General features: G+C 34.9%; 1 protein-coding gene across 5 annotated transcripts in view; it reads left to right on the top strand.

Annotated features, from left to right (window-relative positions):
- GSAP (gamma-secretase activating protein) overlaps positions 1–21,526 on the top strand; it is a 102,383-nt gene that overhangs the window by 76,755 nt on the left and 4,102 nt on the right. For 4 of the 5 annotated variants that reach the window (XM_074268462.1, XM_074268459.1, XM_074268460.1 and 1 more), the window contains 7 exons: positions 2,324–2,385; positions 5,417–5,518; positions 7,356–7,426; positions 8,270–8,364; positions 14,714–14,833; positions 16,166–16,227; positions 17,356–17,457. In XM_074268462.1, the coding sequence (XP_074124563.1) occupies positions 2,324–2,385; positions 5,417–5,518; positions 7,356–7,426; positions 8,270–8,364; positions 14,714–14,833; positions 16,166–16,227; positions 17,356–17,457 (614 nt within the window). Of the gene's footprint in view, positions 1–2,323; positions 2,386–5,416; positions 5,519–7,355; positions 7,427–8,269; positions 8,365–14,713; positions 14,834–16,165; positions 16,228–17,355; positions 17,458–17,742; positions 17,870–21,526 lie in introns of all 5 variants that reach the window. The other variant, XR_012482418.1, reaches the window with a different exon arrangement.

The raw sequence follows: 21,526 nt of genomic DNA, 5'->3' as shown, positions 1-21,526 counted from the left end.
TTTGGTACATTATATTTTTGTATCACAATTTGTTTAGCCATTCACTGGGCATCTACTTTGTTCTTCATGCTTTTTTATAGTTACTATAAAAGGTGCTATTATAAATATTTTAGTGTGTTTAGTGTGAATGATGTTTTTTTGTCTTTGACTTACTTGAGATATATGCCAAGTATTGGGATGATCAGATATCATATGGACATTTTAGATACTTGATTTATATTTCTCTTGTCAGTGATTCAGAAAAATCTTTTGAATGATTTCTTATCATTACATTTCATTTTTTAAGAACTGCTTTAAACTTACATTGTCACTACAAGCTGCAGCCATCATAAGTACAGTTTCACAATAGTTGTCAGAATGAAATTATCTCTAACCTCAGGCGGACAGTGCCCGAGTTTATTTAATAATACTATAGAATATAGTCTTTTATTTTAATTTCTTTGGGACATTTAAAACTTTCCCTATCTACAGCTGAAGCTTCCTCCCATTGGCACTAAACTAAAGGTGCCTTTAATTAGAAGCATGAGGGTGGTATGACACTAGTTGACTTTAGTTCTCTTGGAAATGGGTTTCACAATCTCTGAAATGTTTCCAGATTGACTGAAGTTCCTACTTTGTTTACTGTCACATCCTTCTGCCTCCGCCCCACCTCCTCATTGACATCACTTGTTTCTGTGTCTGGATTACTGGTCATTCTTTTTTAATGATCTTAAGGAAGCTTTGTGTTTTTTTCATGTGCTATGGTTGAACTAATTGTTGGGAGGGAATCATTGTCACTGATGGGAACTGAACATGCTGTATGAGATCTAGTGGTACTAATTTTTGTTTCCTTCTATTTCATCATCAATATAAAAAGAAGATGGCAACAAAGTTTGGCTAAAATGTAGTCATCTTTTGCTGAAATGTAACCACTTCTTTGGTGAAAGGATCCCTATGTTCTAGGATCACACCATAGATGGGCTTGAGAAGTGCTTCTTAGTTGCTTTAACCAAGCTATCACTCAGCTTTAATTTATTTTCCTTTGCTCTTAGCTACCTGAATCCATATAGGAAGTAAATATAGCAAGTAGATAATTTTTCTTGTCAATGCTTTTTTTTAATCAATAAAAATATGCCTTTTTCCACTTCTATCACTGAAAAAAAAAGTAAAGCAAAACTTTTGTAAGAAACATAGTTAAAAGAAAATCCCTTCATTGGCAAAACACATACACACACACACGTCTCAGTTTGTCTGAGTCCATCTTTCCTTCATTAGGGAAATGGGTAGAATATTTCATCATGAATCCTCTGGAATTATAATTGGTTATTGTGTTTTTCAGAGTTCCTAATTCTTTAAGTTTATTTTACAGTTTTAGTTGGTTGTGTTGATCAGAGTTCTTAATTCTTTTACAGTTGCTTTACTTTACAATATTATTGTTATTGTATATATGTTCTTCTGTATCAACCAACTATCCTCTGTATCAATTCATATAAGTCTTTCCAGATTTCTCTGAAAACATCTTCCTTTTCATTTCTTATATCACAATAGTATTCCATTACATTCAAACTACTGTATTTTGTTCAGCAATTACCTCAGCTTCCTTTTTTTCCATTGAAAAAAAGAGCACAAAAATAGTTCTTACAGGACTTGTGTTCTCCTTACTTCCTACTCCCCTCAGCTTGTTTGGTGTATCATATCAATTTGAAAGTAGAAAATCTTTTTTTTTTTAAGATCACATACTACATTTCTGCCCTGATCAAGTTACTTTATATGGGCTAAGATGATAATACAGAATATAATCTTCAAACTAAAGTTAGCAATCCCAGTGTCAGCATACTCTGTGGGAAGGAGAAAGGGATGGAGATAAATCAAGCATTGTCCTGTCTTGCCTTATTGTCTCCTTAGCTAATAAAATATCTGTGTCCTTCTGATACTAATTACTAAAGCATTCTTAACTGATTTCTATTTTTTTCCATTCAGACTAAAATTTTAGTGTCTGAGTGGAAAAATGAAATTAGATCCTATCAGGATTGAGCATTTTTCTTCTTCACCTTTCCATCCTTTCATTCTTTCTCTCAGAGAGTTCTTGGCTTCTCTTCTGAATTTATGTAAAAGCTACTGTGTGATATTTGTAAAATCTCCTATCCCATCACTCCATTCTCAAGCATGTCCCAGTGAGCCAGGGGAGGAAAATCTAGTTTCTAGTTTCTTATCCCTCTTACTTTTTTTTTTTTTTTTGGTAGGGGGATAAGGGGGGAGACCAAGGGTTTGGTGTTGAAGGTTAGGAAACATATAGTAACCATGAAAGTATTCGTTGTTTAAATAGTGCTCTGTTTTATTTCAGAGTCAAGATTAGCTCCCCTCCTCCAGGAGGAAGATAATCAGCAGAGACTGCTCATTGGACTGGTATGTATTCTATGGCCTATTAGTATACCAGGATGCTTTTGGAGCCCAAGATAGACAGTTTCCCCCTTTTTTAAAGCATATTTTTTTATTGCAGGACAGGGAAAGAGAGAAATCTTGTAATTTTTTAATATCAATTTCCAAATTCAACAAAGTAGAACCCAGTGCCATTAAATTACAGAATCCAAAATTTCTCAGAATTAATGAAGAAGTATTTATCACTGTGTTAAGCACTGGAAATACAAATACAAGAATGAAACAGAACAAGCCTTCAAGGAATTTATATTCTCTTAGATGAGAAAATGCATAGTGGCCAGAAAAGAGAGTTTTTGGAAAATTAAAAAAGTAGTGATCCATAGGGAAGTCAACAGATAATCCATTTTAGGAACTATTTTAATATGGTGGGATTGAATCGATTTTTCTAGCCCAGAGAAAAAGGTAGGAAAAAAGAGGATGTAAAAGTAGGTTGGAGGGGTAGTTATGACAAAAATCTCTTCATCTATGGTGCTTATACAGTGTACTCTGAAGAATTTAATTATACTTGAATTTTCTTTAGGAGTTCACATGGGCTTTAAAGCCTGTGATTTCATGCTGAATATGCTGAATTTTAACTTGACTTAAGGTTATATTTTTTATTTTTGAAGGAGGAGAATTAATGAGTATAGCACTGAAGTTGTGTGTGTGTCTGTGTATCTGTGTGTATGTGAATGTATGGTAAAACATAAGCAAATAGACTTTAATCCTTATGTTCTCTTATTTTCTATCCCCTCGTCCTGGCTAGTATAATTTGGTACCTTGGGAGAGAAAGATCTACTTGATTTAATATCTGATACTATCTTTCTCCCCTTAATTAAGCTGTTTTTTTTTAAAGTCTAGTAACTCAAATAAAGATGAGGTGAGTTTGTCAGCTAGAACATACACATATATATCTTTTTTCCCTTCTTAACTTGGTTAGCTCCTAGTGTCAATATCCCCATCCCAGTACTCTGTGAAACAATTTTCTCCTCTCTTAAGATTCATCCCCTGTGATGAACAATGAAAGAAAGTTTGAAAAGAAAATCAAGTAGGCTGACAAGGACTGGTTTGAAGCAACATCACATAATAGAGTGTCCTTAGATACTTATTGACTTGTGATAAAATTCTTTAAAAACTGAGAGCATCAGCTTTCTTATCTATAAAATGAGAATCATTAAACTTTATCTATCTTATGAGGTTACAATGAGTCCGCCAAACTTAAAGTATTATATAAATGTAAATCTTTACTTTGCCTTTAGGGGATTTAGATGAGGCTATTCTTGCAATATTTTCTAGAAGGGCAGAATGATGACTTGGAATTTAATGGGAACATTAGGGCAAGAAATAAGATCCCGTTTTTCTATTGCATTAAAAACACAGAACTTGGTTTGGGTCTAGGTATGATTTCCAGTGGTATGGGAAATTTTTAGCCAGTGCTGATGAGAGAGAAAAATTAAAATTATGTACAGTCCAGCCAAGGCCTCAGATGAAATGGTATTTGATTTCATTCATGGGTCCTATGCTTGGGACTGTTTAAATAACAGATATAGAACTTGAATGTTTCAGGAACCTTGTTCTTGTTCAATGAGGATGAAACAATGAGTCTTTAGAGTGTAATTCTCATGGCTTGTCGTTAGGGGTCAGTAGCCTCTTTTTGTTCTAAGTATCACCAGATAAATATTGCTTCTGAGAACCCAGGAAAGACTAGGAAGAAAGAGGAAAAAAGAGAAAAAGAAAGGTAGATGGAAGAGGAGAAGAAGAATATCAGCTGTGATACATGTTGCCTCTCCTCACAAATTTGCAGAATATGAAAATAGGGCTGTTTTAGGGAATTGAAATGAAGAATATATTTGTTACCTTTGCATATGTGTTTGTTTTATTCAGTATATCTGATTTTGATTGACAAGGATATTTATTACATATATTTTCTTCTCTTAGGACTATTTGCCTTGATCTTTGGTAAAACCAGGTTATTAAGCATTTGTTCCTAATGGGCCATTTAGAAAGGCAGAGTTGTAGATAGAGTTGAATCAAGAAGACCTCGGTTCACATAGGGGATTTGTTGGCATGGAATCCTTGTTTGATGAAAAAGAATTTCCATTTCCACAATTGAAATACTTTCATGATTCATAATTTTGTGTAATTATAATACTGAATGTTTTGTGATTGACTCAGATGTTATTAAAATGTCTAGATGACAACTCTGGGGAAAAAAACACCTGGATTCAAATTGCATCCTTGACATTTTCTAGCTATGTGACCATAGGCAGGTCTCTCTGAAATTCAATTTCCTAAGCAGAAATAAGGGGATAGATGTAACAGATGTGGAGGTAGAATCAATAGGACTTGACAATTGATTGGATATGAGTGGATTTGAAAATGGGAATGCTACTTAACCAACCTACTGATCTTAGCTGTTGTAAATCAGATGAGATCCTAAGACCAGAGGATCAGAACTGGGAGGAACCTCGGGAGCCATCCATCCAGTACACTCTCTTCATTTGACAGGTCAGGAAACTGACACTGAGAAGTAAAAAGCTTGTGTAAAGTTACATAGATAATAAGCTGAATTGATATTATTTGAACTCAGATCCTCTAACTCCAAGCCCAGTGTCCTGACCATTGTAATATACTATTACATAATTATGTCATTTACCCTTCCAGTGAATATGAGACTCCTGTCAACTATAAAGACTCCAAAATATGGAAGGTGTTGAGATATTGGCACTTTTATCCTCATCTATTTAGTAACGCTAGCAAAGTGAAAGCTGCATCTTTACAAAGTTGCAGACCCCAATAATTGACCCTCTGTGCTTTGTGAGCAAGTAGGAGAACATCAAGTATTAAGGGAATTCTTTTTGCACCATATTTTATGTGTCAGTTGGGTTCTTGGCATAACTTGTGAAATTCAGACCATCTTGGTGAGACAAAATGATAACCTTTTAACTTATTCTGGAATGAGAAACTAAGCTTTATCTTGTTTGTCTAATTAGCTATTCTTAATTTTTTTTTAATATAGATGGTCTCTGAGCTAAAAGAGCATCTCTTGAGAAATCTACCTGTACAATTAATAGGAAAGAAGAAAATTGAACAGTTAGTCCTCGACTATGTTTCAAAAATGGTTAGTTTTTCTGTTTTCATTGTCTGTTCATTGAATCTTATTGTGTTTCTGAAATTTCTATGTCCCCTCTTTTTTTTTTTCATCCTGCAACATGCCAAATATTCATTGGTTTAATAAATTTGCCTTTTGCCTTTCTTTGTATTTCCAGTGATTAGCACAGTACCTGGCACATAGTAGGACTTCATAAATGTTTGTTGACTAACTGACAATGTTATAGGATTGCAAGAAGTATATATAGTACATTTCTATTATTCCAAGTAACTTATAAGGATAAGATAATAGAGAGAATATGTGCATGCACATACACATTTATTTGATTCTAGAAAATAATTAATTGCTTCCAAATCATGTAAGGATCCTGTAGTCAGACAGTGACTGGAGTATCTAGAATAATTGATACTTATATAACAACATAGGCCCACAGAGCACCTTGGAATTCATCATAATATTTTGATTAGTTATTATCTTTATTACTAAATCTGAGTCACTGTTACTATCCTTGGTGTGGATAGTTAGTTGCATTTTTGAGACTGTCTTGTTTTTCCCTGAAAATATAGAAAGTTGAAGTCTTTTTAAAAATTGGCAGCAGGATGGCAATAATATAATGTAATTATATTTTTATTGGAAAATTTTTACATAGATGTGTTTGTAGATGTCACAGTGGAAAAGAATACTAGATTTGGAGTCATGGATACTTCAATTCAGATCCAGCTTTAGATACCAGCTATGTGATTATGGATTAGTTAATCTTTTTCAGCCTCAATTTCATTGCTAGTATCTATCTCAAAGGTTATTGTGAAGATCAAATTAATTAACATATGTAAAACACTTTGCAAACCTTAAAGCACTGTATAAATATCAGCTATTATAACATTCAGATGTTCAGCAAGCATTTATAAGTATAACTACTATGAGTTAGTTGTTTAGTCATTTCAGTCTTTTTTTTTTGATTCTTCATGAACCAGGCACTATGTCAATCCCTGAATTCAATATACATTAACTCATTAAATATTCACAATAACCTAATTTGCACATAGAATTTGTGACGTGGAGTATCCCCCAAAGCTTTAGTAGCTTAAAACTGATCTAGACTTTTGAGACACTTCACAAATATTTAACATACTGAATAACCTAATATCTGAAATGGGTAAGAACAATCAATAAGTTCATTAATCTATAAAATTGGTTATAGATTATACTATACTTCTATTATATATTTCATAGAATTGTCAGACAGAAAACCCTCTGAAATTCTTAAAGTGTTAGCCTAAATTTGAACACTTATTTTAAATAATTATCATTCTTTTATTTGTCATCTCAACCATTTGTTGATTTGAGCTAAATTCTTCTGTCATCTTTATATAGTCAGTAGCACTCATCAGTAAAAGAAAATGTTTTAAGTTTCATAATTATATTTGGATTTTGTTTTTTAATTACTCAGTAGAGAAGGGAATCCCAGTTAGCATTTTTACCTAAAATACTTGTGACTGAGTCATATAGGAAGTAATTAACTGAGATGCTGGAATGAAGAGGAAATGAGAAAGTCTTCCTGTAAAGGGTGGAATTTTAGCTGAGTTTTAGTTGCATTCTCTTCTGGATAGTTATGTTCATTTTCACTTTTTACATTTTTGGATGCTGGTACCAAAGAAGAGACTTCAGAGGGACTCTTTCTGTGTCCCAGCCACAATGTCAGTACCAGCTGCAGTGAACAAGTTTGGCTGACACTTGGAAGGACCTGTGTTGTTGAAATGGAATTTGAAGGGAACTGCACTCAGGGGAGGTTAATTGCTTCCCCCTTCAGGCGGTCTCACATGCTTCCTCTTCTCTTATACTGTAGCTGGACCTCCTTTGCCAGATGCTGGAAACTAGCTGGAGGAAACACAGGCTTGGTTCCTGGGTTTTCCACTTGTACGCAAGTATTTCTTGTTCCTGATCTGCCATGTGGTTCACAGAGTCAAAACAACTCTAGGTTGCTGTGTGCTGTTGAGGGACTTTTTGTACTTTACTTCCACTCGCCCCCACTCAAAACTCCCCCTTTCCCAAGCTCTCAGCTCAAAACTCATAACACTGCCCTCACATCCACTGATGTCAGTTCAGCAGTATGGTTCAGCAGTATAGAGAACTGAACAAAGAGTTCATATTGGCTGGGTGACTGGCACTTAACCTCAGTGCTCTGAGCAATTGTCTAAAGACCATTAGTTGAAGAGAATTTGCTGATCTGGACTGGGAGAGGACATTTCTTCACTTGAGAATTCCTTTTTACCAGTAAAATCACAGGTCCTTTCCAGAACCCTATCCCTATTTACTGTCATTCTTCCTTCTTTTCTATTTCTTTTTGTCACTATGTAGGAACTAATGAATACCAAAGCCCCAGGAAATAACATAGAGAACTTAATTAGATGAATTAAAGTTAATACAAAGCAGTGTTAAATGATTACAATGGATCCCCCATTTGAAATATTACACATTTGCTGTCAGATATGGTTGTTTTTGCTTGATTGTTTTTCTTTAATCCAAGGGAAGGCTCGTTGGGTGGTAAGCTTGGGTAGGCAGAGGGTTTATTCAGAAATGATTGCAATGTAACAAGAAGAGCCATGAATAACACTTGCCCCCACCCAAATCCACAAGAGATGGAAAAAATGAATTCCCCAATAGATAGGCTGTATTCACTTAAATCTGTGGCATTGGCCAAATGGTTCTTGAAAGGATATTAATTCTGTTTCTGACATGTTGTTCTGTAATTCATTTTAGTGATGGGCGTGGCAGTGCAGGTGAATTTGCAGTTTTTCACACTATGACCCAGATTTTGGATTCAGTGAACAGGATGTGTTTACCTCTTCCTCCTGGTAAGGGTTTTTCTCATCCATTCATTTGCACAGTGTATCTTCTGACCTCTGGGCTCTTCCAGGACCAATTATCGGCCAACTATACTTAGAGTCTTCCATCAATCATTCCTTCAATCTCTACTTTGATCATGAAGAACCCTTATCTTCCCTTAGTCTCAGCTCATGCCCCTCCTGATCCCAACTGCTTGCTGTTATCATTGTGCTTCAGTCATGTCCAACTCTTTGTGACCCCATTTGGGGTTTTCTTGGCAAGGCTAATAATTATGATTTGCCATTTCCTTCTCCTGGAGGTCATTTTGCACATGAGAAAACTGAGGCAGCCTTGGGTCACACAGCTAGTATGTGTCTGAGGCCAGATTGAATCTTCCTTTCTCCAGTCCTGGCACTCTATCGATCATAACACCTAACTGTTTATTTAATGACTTTCTATTTATTTGACTTCATTCTCTTTCTGTTTATTTTCCATCTGTATATATGTTCTCATCTCTCCTGGAGGAATTTAATTTCCTTTCTAGTAGGGATTGTTTCATTCTTTGCACTTCTATTTCAAGCACTTAGTACCAAGAGAAGCACTTATTAAATACTCATTAATTAAAAATTTAACAACACATAGAAGGAATGGGTCAAATTTTTTAAATTAATTTTATAATTATAACATTTTTTGACAGTACATATGCATAGGTAATTTTTTTTACAACATTATCCCTTGTACTCCCTTCTGTTCTGAATTTTTCCCTTCCTTCCCTCCACCCCCTCCCCTAGATGGCAGGCATTCCCATACATATTAAATATCTTATAGTATATCCTAGGTACAATATATATGTAAAGAACCGAATTTTGTTGTTGTTGTTGCAAAGGAAGAATTGGATTCAGAAGGTAAAAATAACCTGGGGAAGAAAAACAAAAAATGCTCACAGTTTACACTCATTTCCCAGTGTTCCTTCTGTGGGTGTAGCTGATTCTATCCATCATTGATCAACTGGAATTGGATTAGCTCTTCTCTATGTTGAAGATATCCACTTCCATCAGAATACATCCTTAAACAGTATCATTGCTGAAGTGTATAATGATCTCCTAGTTCTGCTCATTTCACTCAGCATCAGTTGATGTAAGTCTCTCCAAGCCTCTCTGTATTCCTCCTGCTGGTCATTTCTTACAGAGCAATAATATTCCATAGCCTTCATATACCATAATTTACCCAACCATTCTCCAATGGATGGACATCCATTCATTTTCCAGCTTCTAGCCACTAGAAAAAGGGCTGCCACAAACATTTTGGCACATACAGGTCCCTTTCCCTTCTTTAGTATTTCCTTGGGATATAAGCCCAGTAGTAGCCCTGCTAGATCAAAGGGTATGCACAGTTTGATAACTTTTTGGGCATAATTCCAGATTGCTCTCCAGAATGGCTGGATTCTTTCACAACTCCACCAACAATGTATCAGTGTCCCAGTTTTCCCACATCCCCTCCAACATTCATCATTATTTGTCCCTGTCATCTTAGCCAATCTGACAGGTGTGTAGTGATATCTCAGGGTTGTCTTAATTTGCATTTCTCTGATCAATAGTGATTTGGAACACTCTTTCATATGAGTGGAAATAGTTTCAATTTCATCATCTGAAAATTGTCTGTTCATATCCTGGATCAAATTTAGAGGCTAAGTAAGCCATTTTCATATTTTTGTGTGGCTCCCTTCAGGAGAGCTAGGGAATAGGTCCAACCCAATTCTCAAGTCAGTTTCTAGGAGTGTATAGATCCAGATTTTGTGAATCCTTTTGACCTCTAGCTTATTTCTTACAACATCCATTGTATTTTAGAGTATGAAGGGAACTTGGAGGTTATTTAGTCCAGTTTCTAATAATCTTCTTTATGGTTTCTATTTGAAAATATTATTTCTGTTTCTATTTTTTTGTGGGGCCTGAGCTTAGTTTCAGCTGCACCCTAAGGATGATTGTCAGCTTTATAATACAGAACAATCAGATTTCCTTTTGCTTTGCCCAACTCTCATTCTTCTCCCCTTCCCTTTCTGTCCACATGCTAAGTGGACATATATTTTATAAGTATATGCTAAGTTTCTTTGATATCTAAGGGGAAAATTCATGAACTAAGATTATTTCGAAGGTAAGTAGCATACTTCATGATCTACCCTTTTAGAAGAAGAATGAAGGAATATGTTGAGAATTTTGTTTTAGTTTCTGTCATAAGCCATTCTTTCTCTATTATCACAACACATTCAATGAGAAAATAGATTTGAGATTTTAATTTTGTCAAGTGCTAGATTCACAAGATCATAAGACCTTAGATCTAAAGATGGATGATATCTTAAAGTCCATCTAATGTAATTTCTCATTTTATAGGTGAGGAAATCTATCAGAGGTTAGTGTTGTAGATATAAATAGATGTAACCTATTATAAATGAGGAATTTATACTGCTGAAGTGCTATGAAGAATATCATAAAAAATATATGAGCAGAAAGAAGAAATTCCAAATGGCAGTTTGTTGGCCACAACTACCCCATATGTTAATTTTTTTCTAATACTCCAGTCTAAATATTATCTCAGTGATATAGAGATTCCCTCCAATAATGCAGAGTTTTCCCCCTACAGTACATCTGCTTGTATTGTATAATTCCTATCCATGTTCTCACATAAATCTACTAAAGTACATTCACTTAACACACTTAAGGAATTATCACTGCTCTCTTGAAATTTTATGGAGATCAGTGGCACACACAAACTGTCTTCCTTGCTCTCACTATAATACCAATTCATTTTCTTTTTTCTGATCATACAGTAAACTAAGGGAGAACCTATGGAAATATTTTTAGAACAATCAGACATCATTTTACTGGGCAAGAGCAAAGGCAGATTACAGGAAAACAACACTGGAATTAGAATTACTTATCTCTGGGTGGAAACTTTGAAAAAACTTAAGATCCAAGAATGGAGTCAAAAGGCCTTCCATGTGACATCCACATAAACTCAGCTAACAGGATGTCTGAAAACAAGTATTGAACAAATTACTGAATCCCATGGATTTCTTGGTGGGAATGAAGAGTTTATGAGAACAATTCAAAACCAGATCTTTGGCATCATAAATTATAGACAGGATGTCTTTAAGGAGCTAGAATTAGTGAACAATGTTGATTATGCAAGAAAATGCTAGAAACTATACAAAATATAAAATCAGGGTATAAAACTTATTACTTATCAAAGACTTAGCAATCAATGACCTAGTGGTTGGAATCATAATCAGAAGCTTGTTATATTTCCTGGAAAAACAGAGACAAATCCCCTGTTGAAATAAAACAATAGACTGTATTAAAGCCAGGCCATTATTACAACTAAATTTCTTGTCCACAATTGCCCAGACATAACATAATTCCATAAAACTTTAAGAAATAGATGGAATAATAGGCTGTTAAAATATGAAGAACTAGAAATGGAGATCAAAATAATGTGGGGAAAAGATATAGTGAACATTATGCTTATACTATCTGCTACTGGTATTAAAGATGCTTTCAGTGAATGTAAAAAGGGAAGAATTTAACCTTTCTATTCAATTATTAAAAGCAGTTATTTTGTCCAAATGTGCACTAGTACATAAAATATTAAATATAAAATAATAATAGAATATTACTTCTCCTGGAACACTACTTTTCTGGCTTCTATCAAAAATATGAATTGGAGATAAAAATAATCTATGTTGTATACATTGTTTTAAGATTTACAAAGCACTTTGCACAATATTGTATCATTTGCCAATGAAATCAAATCCTGCAAGCATTTACTAGCATCTAATTATGTTCTACACACTAGATATATACAGGTAGAAAGGGAACTAATTTCCATTATCTAAAAAAGCTTTGTATACTCAAAGTGCTGTATAAGTGTTATGTAAATATTATATATAAATAACAATAAATTCTGGGCAGCTAGGTAGCATAGTAGATAGAGGGCCAGATCTAGAATCAGGAAGACTCATCTGGCCTGAAACACTTAACCAATGCTAAGTAATTTTTCATTTACTAGTAAGACACTTCCTAATTGAACTAACTGTTTGACATCAGGCAAATGTCTTGCTGCTCAACACTGGAAAGTATCTTAATTCTGTTCTCCTCAGTTTCCTCATCTGTAAAATGAGCTGGAGAAGGAAATGGAAAATCACTCCAGTGTCTGTGCCAAGAAAATCCCAAATGGGGTCATGGAGAGTTGGAGATGACTGAAAAGTAACAGCTTTGTGCTTAAAAATGCTATATAAATTCTTAGTTGTTATAATTATAATAAAATTCTACTAGGTGAATATAGCATGGAAAGAGGTAAATATACACATAACAATGTCACTAACAACTGGAGGATTTACAATAGCTCCTATAAGTGCCCCTTTCTTTCTGTCCTAAGACATGCCTTAATCTCTTTGAGCCTGAATTCTTGCAGTAGTTTGCTGGTTGGTGTCCCTGCTTTCATCAGTTGGCTCTCTCCTACCTTTTCAGTTTTCTTGTACCTTCTCCCAGGTTTTCTTATCTAATGATATTCGTCTCTTTGCCATTCCTTGGATGCAGCATTCTATTTCTCAACCTTATGCATATCTCCAAATGGAGAGATATGTCCATATTTCTTGTCCAGCTATTTCCTGCACCTGGAATTCTGTCTGGCCTCCTCTCCCATCTCCTGAATTTATTTACATCTCAGCTACAATGCCACGTTCTATAGGAAGATTTTTTTTGGCGGGTATCTCAAAATTCTAAGTCTTTCCTCTATTAATTATCTTCATTTTATCCTGTATGTGGGGATTTTTTTTGTCTCATTAGCCTATGGATCAATATTGAAATACATTTGACATGTATTAGCCCTTTCCATACGTTATCTTGATAGGACCTCACAGGAGCCTATGGGGTAGGTAATACCCTCATTTTTCATATGAAGAAACTGAGTCTCAAAGAACTTAAATACTTCACCCATGGTCACAAAGCTTATAAGTGTCACATGTAGGATAATAATCGGCTCTTACCTGACTGTAGTACTCTGTTCTTTGGATCATGCTGCTTTTGTTAGCTATTTGTCCTCCTGTATTGAGACCAATACGTCATCTTTTCCAACTTTTTTTAAAATTGATTTTATTGATGTCTTTTCTTGTTTTTTAAATGTATTTATTTAAAACAAATACAAAATAGAAAAAGGAAAATAATTATAAAAAGAAAAAAAACATTGTAATATGTACAGCAGAACATACTCATGTTTATATAATAAATATGTTTATATAATAAATACCACACACTGCATTCAGAACTGTCCATTTTTTCTTTGCTTTCCAACTTCTTTTATTTGAACCACTTTGAGAAGAATTTCTGAAGATGAACATATTTGGAATTTCTTTTACTCTCTCTTAGCTAGCTTGTAAGGAATTGGCTAGATTCAGTAAGAAATGATAATGGAAGTTTGGCATTTGGTGACTTTGTAATTTCATCATTGTGGGTTCTCCCTCAGACACCAAATCATCAAAGACTTCTTATTCTGTGTGATACTTTTTATTCCTTTCCATAAATTCTCCAAGGATCCACCCAGTATGTGGTAGGCCCTTCTCTCTTTCTTTTAATAGCTCTGCATAAGAATATAGCACTTGGGTGATCCATTTTCCTTCTCTCTCACTGTGTGGCCAGTTCAGTCTCTTTGCTAATCACACATACTTTTGGTAAGGTCTTTTCTACCAATTCTCACATAAAAAGAGTTTTTGTCAACACTTTGTTCTATTTATGTCTTACCATTACTTTTTATTCATTATTTATTTCTTACCTTTTGGGGCATTTGCAATGACAACTTCAAATTCCAAGATGGCAACATCCACACATATTTATTACATTACCAGGAGAATGGTGCTAGAAATAGACTTATGTGGCAATGGGCAGCCTGGGATCATTGACAGCACTCTGGAATCTCCCTATGTGATCCAGACCAATCTACTCAATTCTGGTCCAGCTTATTGCCCATAGGCACTGCCCATCAAACACATAAATATTGATACAGTAACACAATGGGCTATGTCTTTTTTTCATTTGTATAACAGTGAGGGGATGTTCATAAGTCAGAGGTTGCTTGAGTGAAAATTTTATGAATTTCCTTTTTGCATTTTTTCATTTTGCCACCTGTTTCATTATATCTTTCCATAGATCACTCCTATTAATTGTCTTTCTAGAGTTATGTTCCTTTCCCTATCAACTAGATATCTGAAGCTTTCAAATACCCCTCAGTTGTTGTCATTGGAACATTGAATCTCATATTGTAAAGTCTGTCTTTATTAACCAGGTTCATCTTCTGACTGTGTTTGTCTCCCTGGATTTCCATTCCTAGGCTTCCATACTGTGTACTTGGTCCTAGGGGTACGATGCCTCCCCCTACACTGCCTTCTGCATTACATTGATGATGGAGTGATACTTCTTACAGAAACAGGGGTCATGAAGCTCTTGAAAGGTAAATACATTTGATCCAGCTAAAGGGCTGGTTTCTGTCTCCATATGTCCCATTTCTTGTAAGTAATACTCTTTCCTACGCAACCAAGTTAAACTGCTTTGGCTCTTGAAGAGGCCCTAGAGGTTTCTCAGTTCATTCTTAGTGATTTTCCCCCTACGGTTAGATTCCTTTACAGAACACAGAGGCTCTTGAGGCTAGGAAGACTCAGCTTGTTGTCCAAGAATGTGTCATCAAATGGCTGGCTCCCTCTCAGCTCTTTTAACATTCTCATTTCAAAATCAGGCTGTTTCATGTTAGGAAAGCAGGAGGAGAGTTATATATAGATATATATTTTTTCCTTGTTTGAATTTCATTTCAAATAAGATCAGCACAAGTTGTGCTAGAGAGTTTATATTATAAAATTAGTCTTATATTAAGCTGAAGTGTTGCTTAGCAGAGGGGTCGATGTTAATATACACATCCAGCATATCTTAATTCAAAAACTTGTGAGTATAAACTTATAACAATCAGGAACCTTAGAGACCATCTAGTCTAATCTTACATTTTATAGAGAAGGAAACTGAGACCCATTAAAATGAATTGTTTAAGATAACACAGGTGGGAAGGAGCAGATAAAAAATTCAAATCCATGTCCTCTAACTGCAAATCCAACAATCTTTCCATTGTTCCTTGTGGTCCAGCATTTTTTTTGGATGAAATGCTATTGCCCCAATTCCATAATGTGTGAAATATTTGATTTGGAATCATGAAGACCTGGGTTAAAGTTTCATCTCAAGTACTTGGTCAATTAGTCAATAAGCATTTATTAAGTGTTGATGTTGTGCTAGACTTTCCCTGTATGATCCTGGGCAAATCATTTAACCCCTCTGTTCTGTTTCTTTATAAAACTGAGAATTGGACTAGATGCCCTTTAACCTCTGTCTTTTTTCTAGCCCTATATCTTTGCTCTTGTGATCTTGAGAAATTTGCTATGAGATTGCTTTGTGCTTCTTTTCAGCTCTGGCTCTGTGATTTGTGCACATGTCATCTTCAGAATCAGTCATTTTGAATTATAATGGATTCATAAATATGAATCCGCATGTCATGTAGCCTTTTTTCTGAGATAATTGAAAACAGTTAATTAAAGTCTGTTTTCCCAGAGAGTCACACAAGTGTAATTTCCAAAGCTCTCAGACTGTGGGGAATCACAGTGATGGTGGTATGTGTTATCTAAAGAACACTGTTATAATGTTTATGAATTTTTGAATTTTAGATACAAACTTTAGTAACACTCTATAATACTAAAATGGAATGATTTTAATTGTTTTCTGTTTTGGGGGGGTTGTTTTGTAGATCTGGATAACACAGAGAAGAATGAAAAACTAAAATTCAGTATAGTTGAACGTCTTCCTCTGGTAATCTTGAATTTTTTACTTAATTTTTTCATTATGTCTTGGAATAGTGCTTCCTTAATGGTGAATACCCCTTCTGGAAAGAGAATATTTGCTCATTTCTAGTTAGATACCATTGGATTGTTTTACTTTCTAATTCCTTTCCACAAAGTCATGCTAATTCTCATTCCCATCCATAATGCTATATCAAGATCCAAAACACTCCTCTGACATATTCTCATGGATAGAATTCATTGTTATGTTCTACATGAATACTGTGGGGGTTTTTCCCCATGACTTAGGAAACTGTGCATTATTTACATCAGCGATTCTGAGAAGTAAGGGAAATGATTTTCTTTGGCTCTTTAACTGTTGCGTCATTTAAACTCAGGTGTTGCCAGAAGGTCATGGAACCTGTGTTTCCTCCCACAGCAATACTTCCCACTGGGGAAAAGGGTTCTCCGGTCTTAGGAAGAATGAAAAGCATGGGGGTGAAAGGGTTAGAAAGGACGCTCCTTGTTTTTGTGGTAGAGAAGAGCTAGTAAAGCCAGGAATAATGGGAAAATGTGAAATTCCAGGGCAAATTCTTAGAAATGTGACCCTGTTTGGGGTGGAGATGGATGGGGGAAGCACACTTAGTCATCAGGGTCCCAGCATACTTTGTGCATCCTGTGCACACACCCACATGGCCCTTGCACTCCCTCTGGCCCAGTTCTCCCCTATTGGGAAGTTTCCTTACTTCTCCAAAACTGATAATAATTCTTTAAAGACTAAAACAATGGCTGCTGAGTATAAAAACTCATTGCTGGTGTCTGTGTGGAAAAGCATCAAATAGGAATTCAGTATATTTTTCTCACAATTAAATCACTTTGGACTAATATGTGGATTTTCAAAAGTATGTAATGTATCACTCAGAGGTACTTGATATTGCTTCTGCACAGTCCAATCTCTGTTATCTGCCATATAAAATTCAGAAGTATTTAGTCAGGATTCAACAGCATAGATAAGAGGGTAATAATCTGCTCTCCAAGAGGTTGTTAACCTTAATGTTTCAGTACCTTTCTCTGAGTAATTTAATTAAAAAAATAGTTGACTATGAATTTTTAGGAGATAAATGTTTTTTTTTCCTTTACAACTTCTCTCCTTTAATAGTTTATTCTACAGAAGGCAAGTCAATTCTGGGATCATCCTGTCAATTCTCATATTATTTCAAGAAATTATGTGAAACGGCTGCTTCCAAAGCATAAAAGATTGGTAAGATTGTATGTGAGATCTGATCACATTTATGTTTGTGCATAAATCACTGTATCTAGAGTAAGAAGTGCTGGGAATAACTCCTAACTCTGCTATTTACTGACTTCTGAGACCATTTTATCACTCAGAGGTAAAGATCTCCAATGATTATAGAGTTTTGGTAACCTTAAAGGGCCACATACCATCATCCATCATTAATGTTGTTTTCAAAATTTACTTTATAATATTTTTAATACTTGTTTATCTATGAAGTATCATTTCTTGAAATTTGGTCTTATCCATCAGGGCTGGCAGCCAGGTGGTATGGAGAATAGAATACTGGGTCTGGAGTAAGGAAGACCTGAATTCAAATTCAGACACCAGCTGTGTGACCCTGATCAAGTCATTTTACTGCAATCTGCCTCAGTGAAAAGTGAGAATAATAATCGCACCTACCTACAGGAGATGTGAGGATTACATGAGATGATATTTGTTAAGCACTTAGCACAGTGTTTGGCACATCAAAAGCAATGAATAAATGTTTGTTTTCCTTCCCTCTCCCCTCTCCTCAATTCTTGCTCATCTATACAAAGATGACTATAAAAAACAATAACCATTTAAGTGCAAACATCTGCTGAATAGAATGAAGAAGTAGGGCAATTTTATTAAGAACTCAGAATTACTCCAAATTATCTCAATATCTAGTTTAATATTTGTAACTTTCTTGGGAAAAAAATGGCACAGGGGAGGAGAAGGATGAAAGATATATAGGGAAATATGATACAGGAATAAGAAAGTAGTCAAAGAATGGGAGATTACACAGATGCCTCATAACTATATGTCACAACTATTTAAATAAGTAATTTTCTTAAGAAGGGAGTCAGACAATGCTGGACATCATGTACAATGAATAGCATCACAAAAAATTTAAATTATTTTATCTTAATGGATGAAGGTTAGTTCTGTATTCATTGCCCCAGAGTGAAAAGCAGTGTGGCACAGTGGTAAAGAGCTCATTTCAGTGCCAGGAAGACATGGGCCAAGTCTTACTTCTCACACATACTGACCCTAAAATCAGAGCACTGAGAGGTTCTGACTTGTTCAGGGTTACAAAGGCCATATAGTTCAGTTGTGAGATTCGAGCCTAAAGCTTACTGGCTTCAAGCCACCTCTCTATCCACAATACCACATTTCCTCTTAAATGAGATTTTAGCACCAAAAAATGGGGAAGTGAATGTATTTTATACCAGACTTCCAACACAGGGTAACATTATTCCCTATGGAAATTTAACTGATACAGATCAGTTGTCACAACAAAGACATCAAAAAGAAAAAAAAAAACTTAGAAATTACTTCATTTATAAAACAATTGATTTTCTTGCCAAGCAGAGATATGGCAATGCTTTCCCACACTGTGCAGCTTTTGTTAATGTCTTTCCATAAGTTCTCAACAGGAAGTACACCTATAATTAATTCTAAGTGCCTCTTCTTCTTAACTTTATGAAAATATTGGTGGAGTACAACATTATCCATTTATCATCTTTTGTTCTTACCTTGTAACTAGTGCTTGTTGTTTCATTTATACATATCTTTGTTGACATCCATTACTCTGATTCTTCAGTGTTATGTTTCATAGCCTGCTCAAAAACGCCGTCTGCTTCTTCATTGGTTTTGAAGGATATTAATTATAATTTTTTTGGAGATTGTAGTGTTCTATTACTCATGAAATTTTTGTCGGTCATCTATTTCATTCATGTCCAAATCTTCATGACACCATTTGGGGAGTTCTTGACAAAGTGGTTTATTGTTTTCATCTATCCATTGTATAACCTAGCTGCCCTTTCAGAGAATAACAGCACTAAAAAGATGGCCTTTTCTTCATGGAGACATTTGAGATCATTAAAAAAAGAACTTTCCAATTTCCCAAAGATAATTTGACAGGCTTTCTGGATCATTTAGTTCTGTCCCCAACTTACTATCCATTTTCAAAGACTATTCAAGACACACATCCTAATGTTCAAGCCTTCTAGACTGTTCATCTACCTGTCCGTGATTTAGACAACAGGCGTTCTTCCTCCATTTGGCTTTCTTGGGTAGAGAGATAGAACAAATTATTTTGAATGGTTATGATTCTCATTTAGTAATCTCTGCAGTGTTCTGGGGTTTGATACAATAACCTTTTGGTCATTGCCTAAAATTTGTGTGATTCTTCACTTTCACTTCTTTTCTGACATTCTGTTGCCATCACTGTTGAAGCAGAGGTCCTCGCAATAGATTGAGTCTGATTTCTGTGAACAGTCCTAAAGACAAACAAGCTCATCTTTACTAGGCTGGTCTTTTGATGAGATATTCTTTGGTTACAGTAGTAACACGTGAAACAAGAGTTTATTAAGTGAAATGATATTAATAGAAAAAAGATAATCAATAACTAATAACCCACATTTGCTTTCTTCACCATAAGATTTTTATAAGGATAATTTATACATTTATTGATGGTTTTCTTTATATCTGAGAGGATAAGAAGAAACATTTTGAAAGCAAATGATGTTCCACAGCAGACCATAGTTTCTTCAGTCACATTATTGATCCAAAGGTATAGGGCAGAAGTATCAAACTTAGCTGGAACCAGATTACAATATAATTAGGAAATGTTTAACAAAATAAAAAAAATACAATTCAGTAGAAATAATGTTAATTTGCGGTTTTCAGTCAATCTGCTGGAATCTGTTTCTATTTGAGTTTGACATCACTGATATATAAAATGCTATATTATTTGTTGACTAGGATATTGTTTTAAAAATGATTCAAAAATCTGGAAAGTCCTCCATGAACCCATGTAAAGTGAAATGTACTATATACAAAGTAATTCTAACATTGTGAGATGATCACCTTATAAATGACTTTGCTATTCTCAGCAATGCATGATCCAAGACTACTCTGAAGGACTTACTTGTGATGAAAAATGCTATCATATTTAGAGAAAGAACAGATTGTGCCTGAATACAGATTGAAGCATACTTTTTCATACTTTATTTTTCTAAAGAGTTTCTTTTTTTGGGGGGGAGATCTGTTTTCTTTCACAATATGATTTTTATAGAAATGTCTTGTTAACTTCACATGTGATTTCTGAGGAAGGAGGGGAGAGAGGAAAGAAAAGAATCTGGAACTCAAAGTTTTAAAAACAAATATTAAAAATCATTTTACATGCAACAAGGAAAAAATAAAATATTAAATAAAAAATTAATAAAATACCCCTCCCCAATGATTCAGTATAAGCCAAATATAACCTTAAGGCTATCCTCCAGTGCAATGTCTTCTATGCATTTGGTAAAATCATATAAAACATATTGAAAGAAGCAACAACAGAGATAATCTTGTTCAGATCTTCTGATTAGAAATATGTGTTCAGCTGTTTCAATTTTGTCTGATTCTTTGTGAATCCATTTGGGGTTTTCTTGGCAAAGATAGCAGAATGGTTTGCCATTTTTTCTTCAGCTCATTTTACAGATGAATAAACTGTGGCAAACAGGGTTGCATAGTTAGGTAGTGTGTGAGGCCAGATGTGAACTCACAAGATGGGTCTTCTTGACTCTAGCCCTGGCACTGTACAACTGAGCCACCTGGCTGTCCTTATAAATCTGTAATAAGGCATAAAAGAGAGGCACATATATTTGTGAAAAGTCTTAATCACTTTCATGTAGGAAGCCTACCTGAGTCAGGATGGAAAAGGCGGAAGGTCTTGATTACATTGGGCTGATTGAACTAAGATTATGAACATTAAAGGCCTCTTTAAAGAACTATAATACTCCATAGTTTGGCCTATTGTTGAAAGAACAGAACTAGTAATTAATGTCTTGAATAAACACTACAAATGGAGGTAAAGTGGGTGGATAAACTATTACAAATGGACAAGTGGATTGTATCTTTTGCTAAATTAGAGTGATTTTAATGAGATCCCTAACCTTCTCCATGAAGAAAGACATATCCTTTTCTCTCAGCTCTGTTCCTGACTATCTGACTTTATTTTAATCTCCATTCCAACTGCCTTCTTATTCTGAAGATGATTCCTCTCCTGTGACTGACCATTTTT

This window comes from Sminthopsis crassicaudata, chromosome 5, assembly GCF_048593235.1.
Source record: "Sminthopsis crassicaudata isolate SCR6 chromosome 5, ASM4859323v1, whole genome shotgun sequence".
Taxonomy (NCBI): domain Eukaryota; kingdom Metazoa; phylum Chordata; class Mammalia; order Dasyuromorphia; family Dasyuridae; genus Sminthopsis; species Sminthopsis crassicaudata.
The sequence above is the reverse complement of the archived record's forward strand: the minus strand, read 5'-3'. Positions and strand labels throughout refer to the sequence as shown.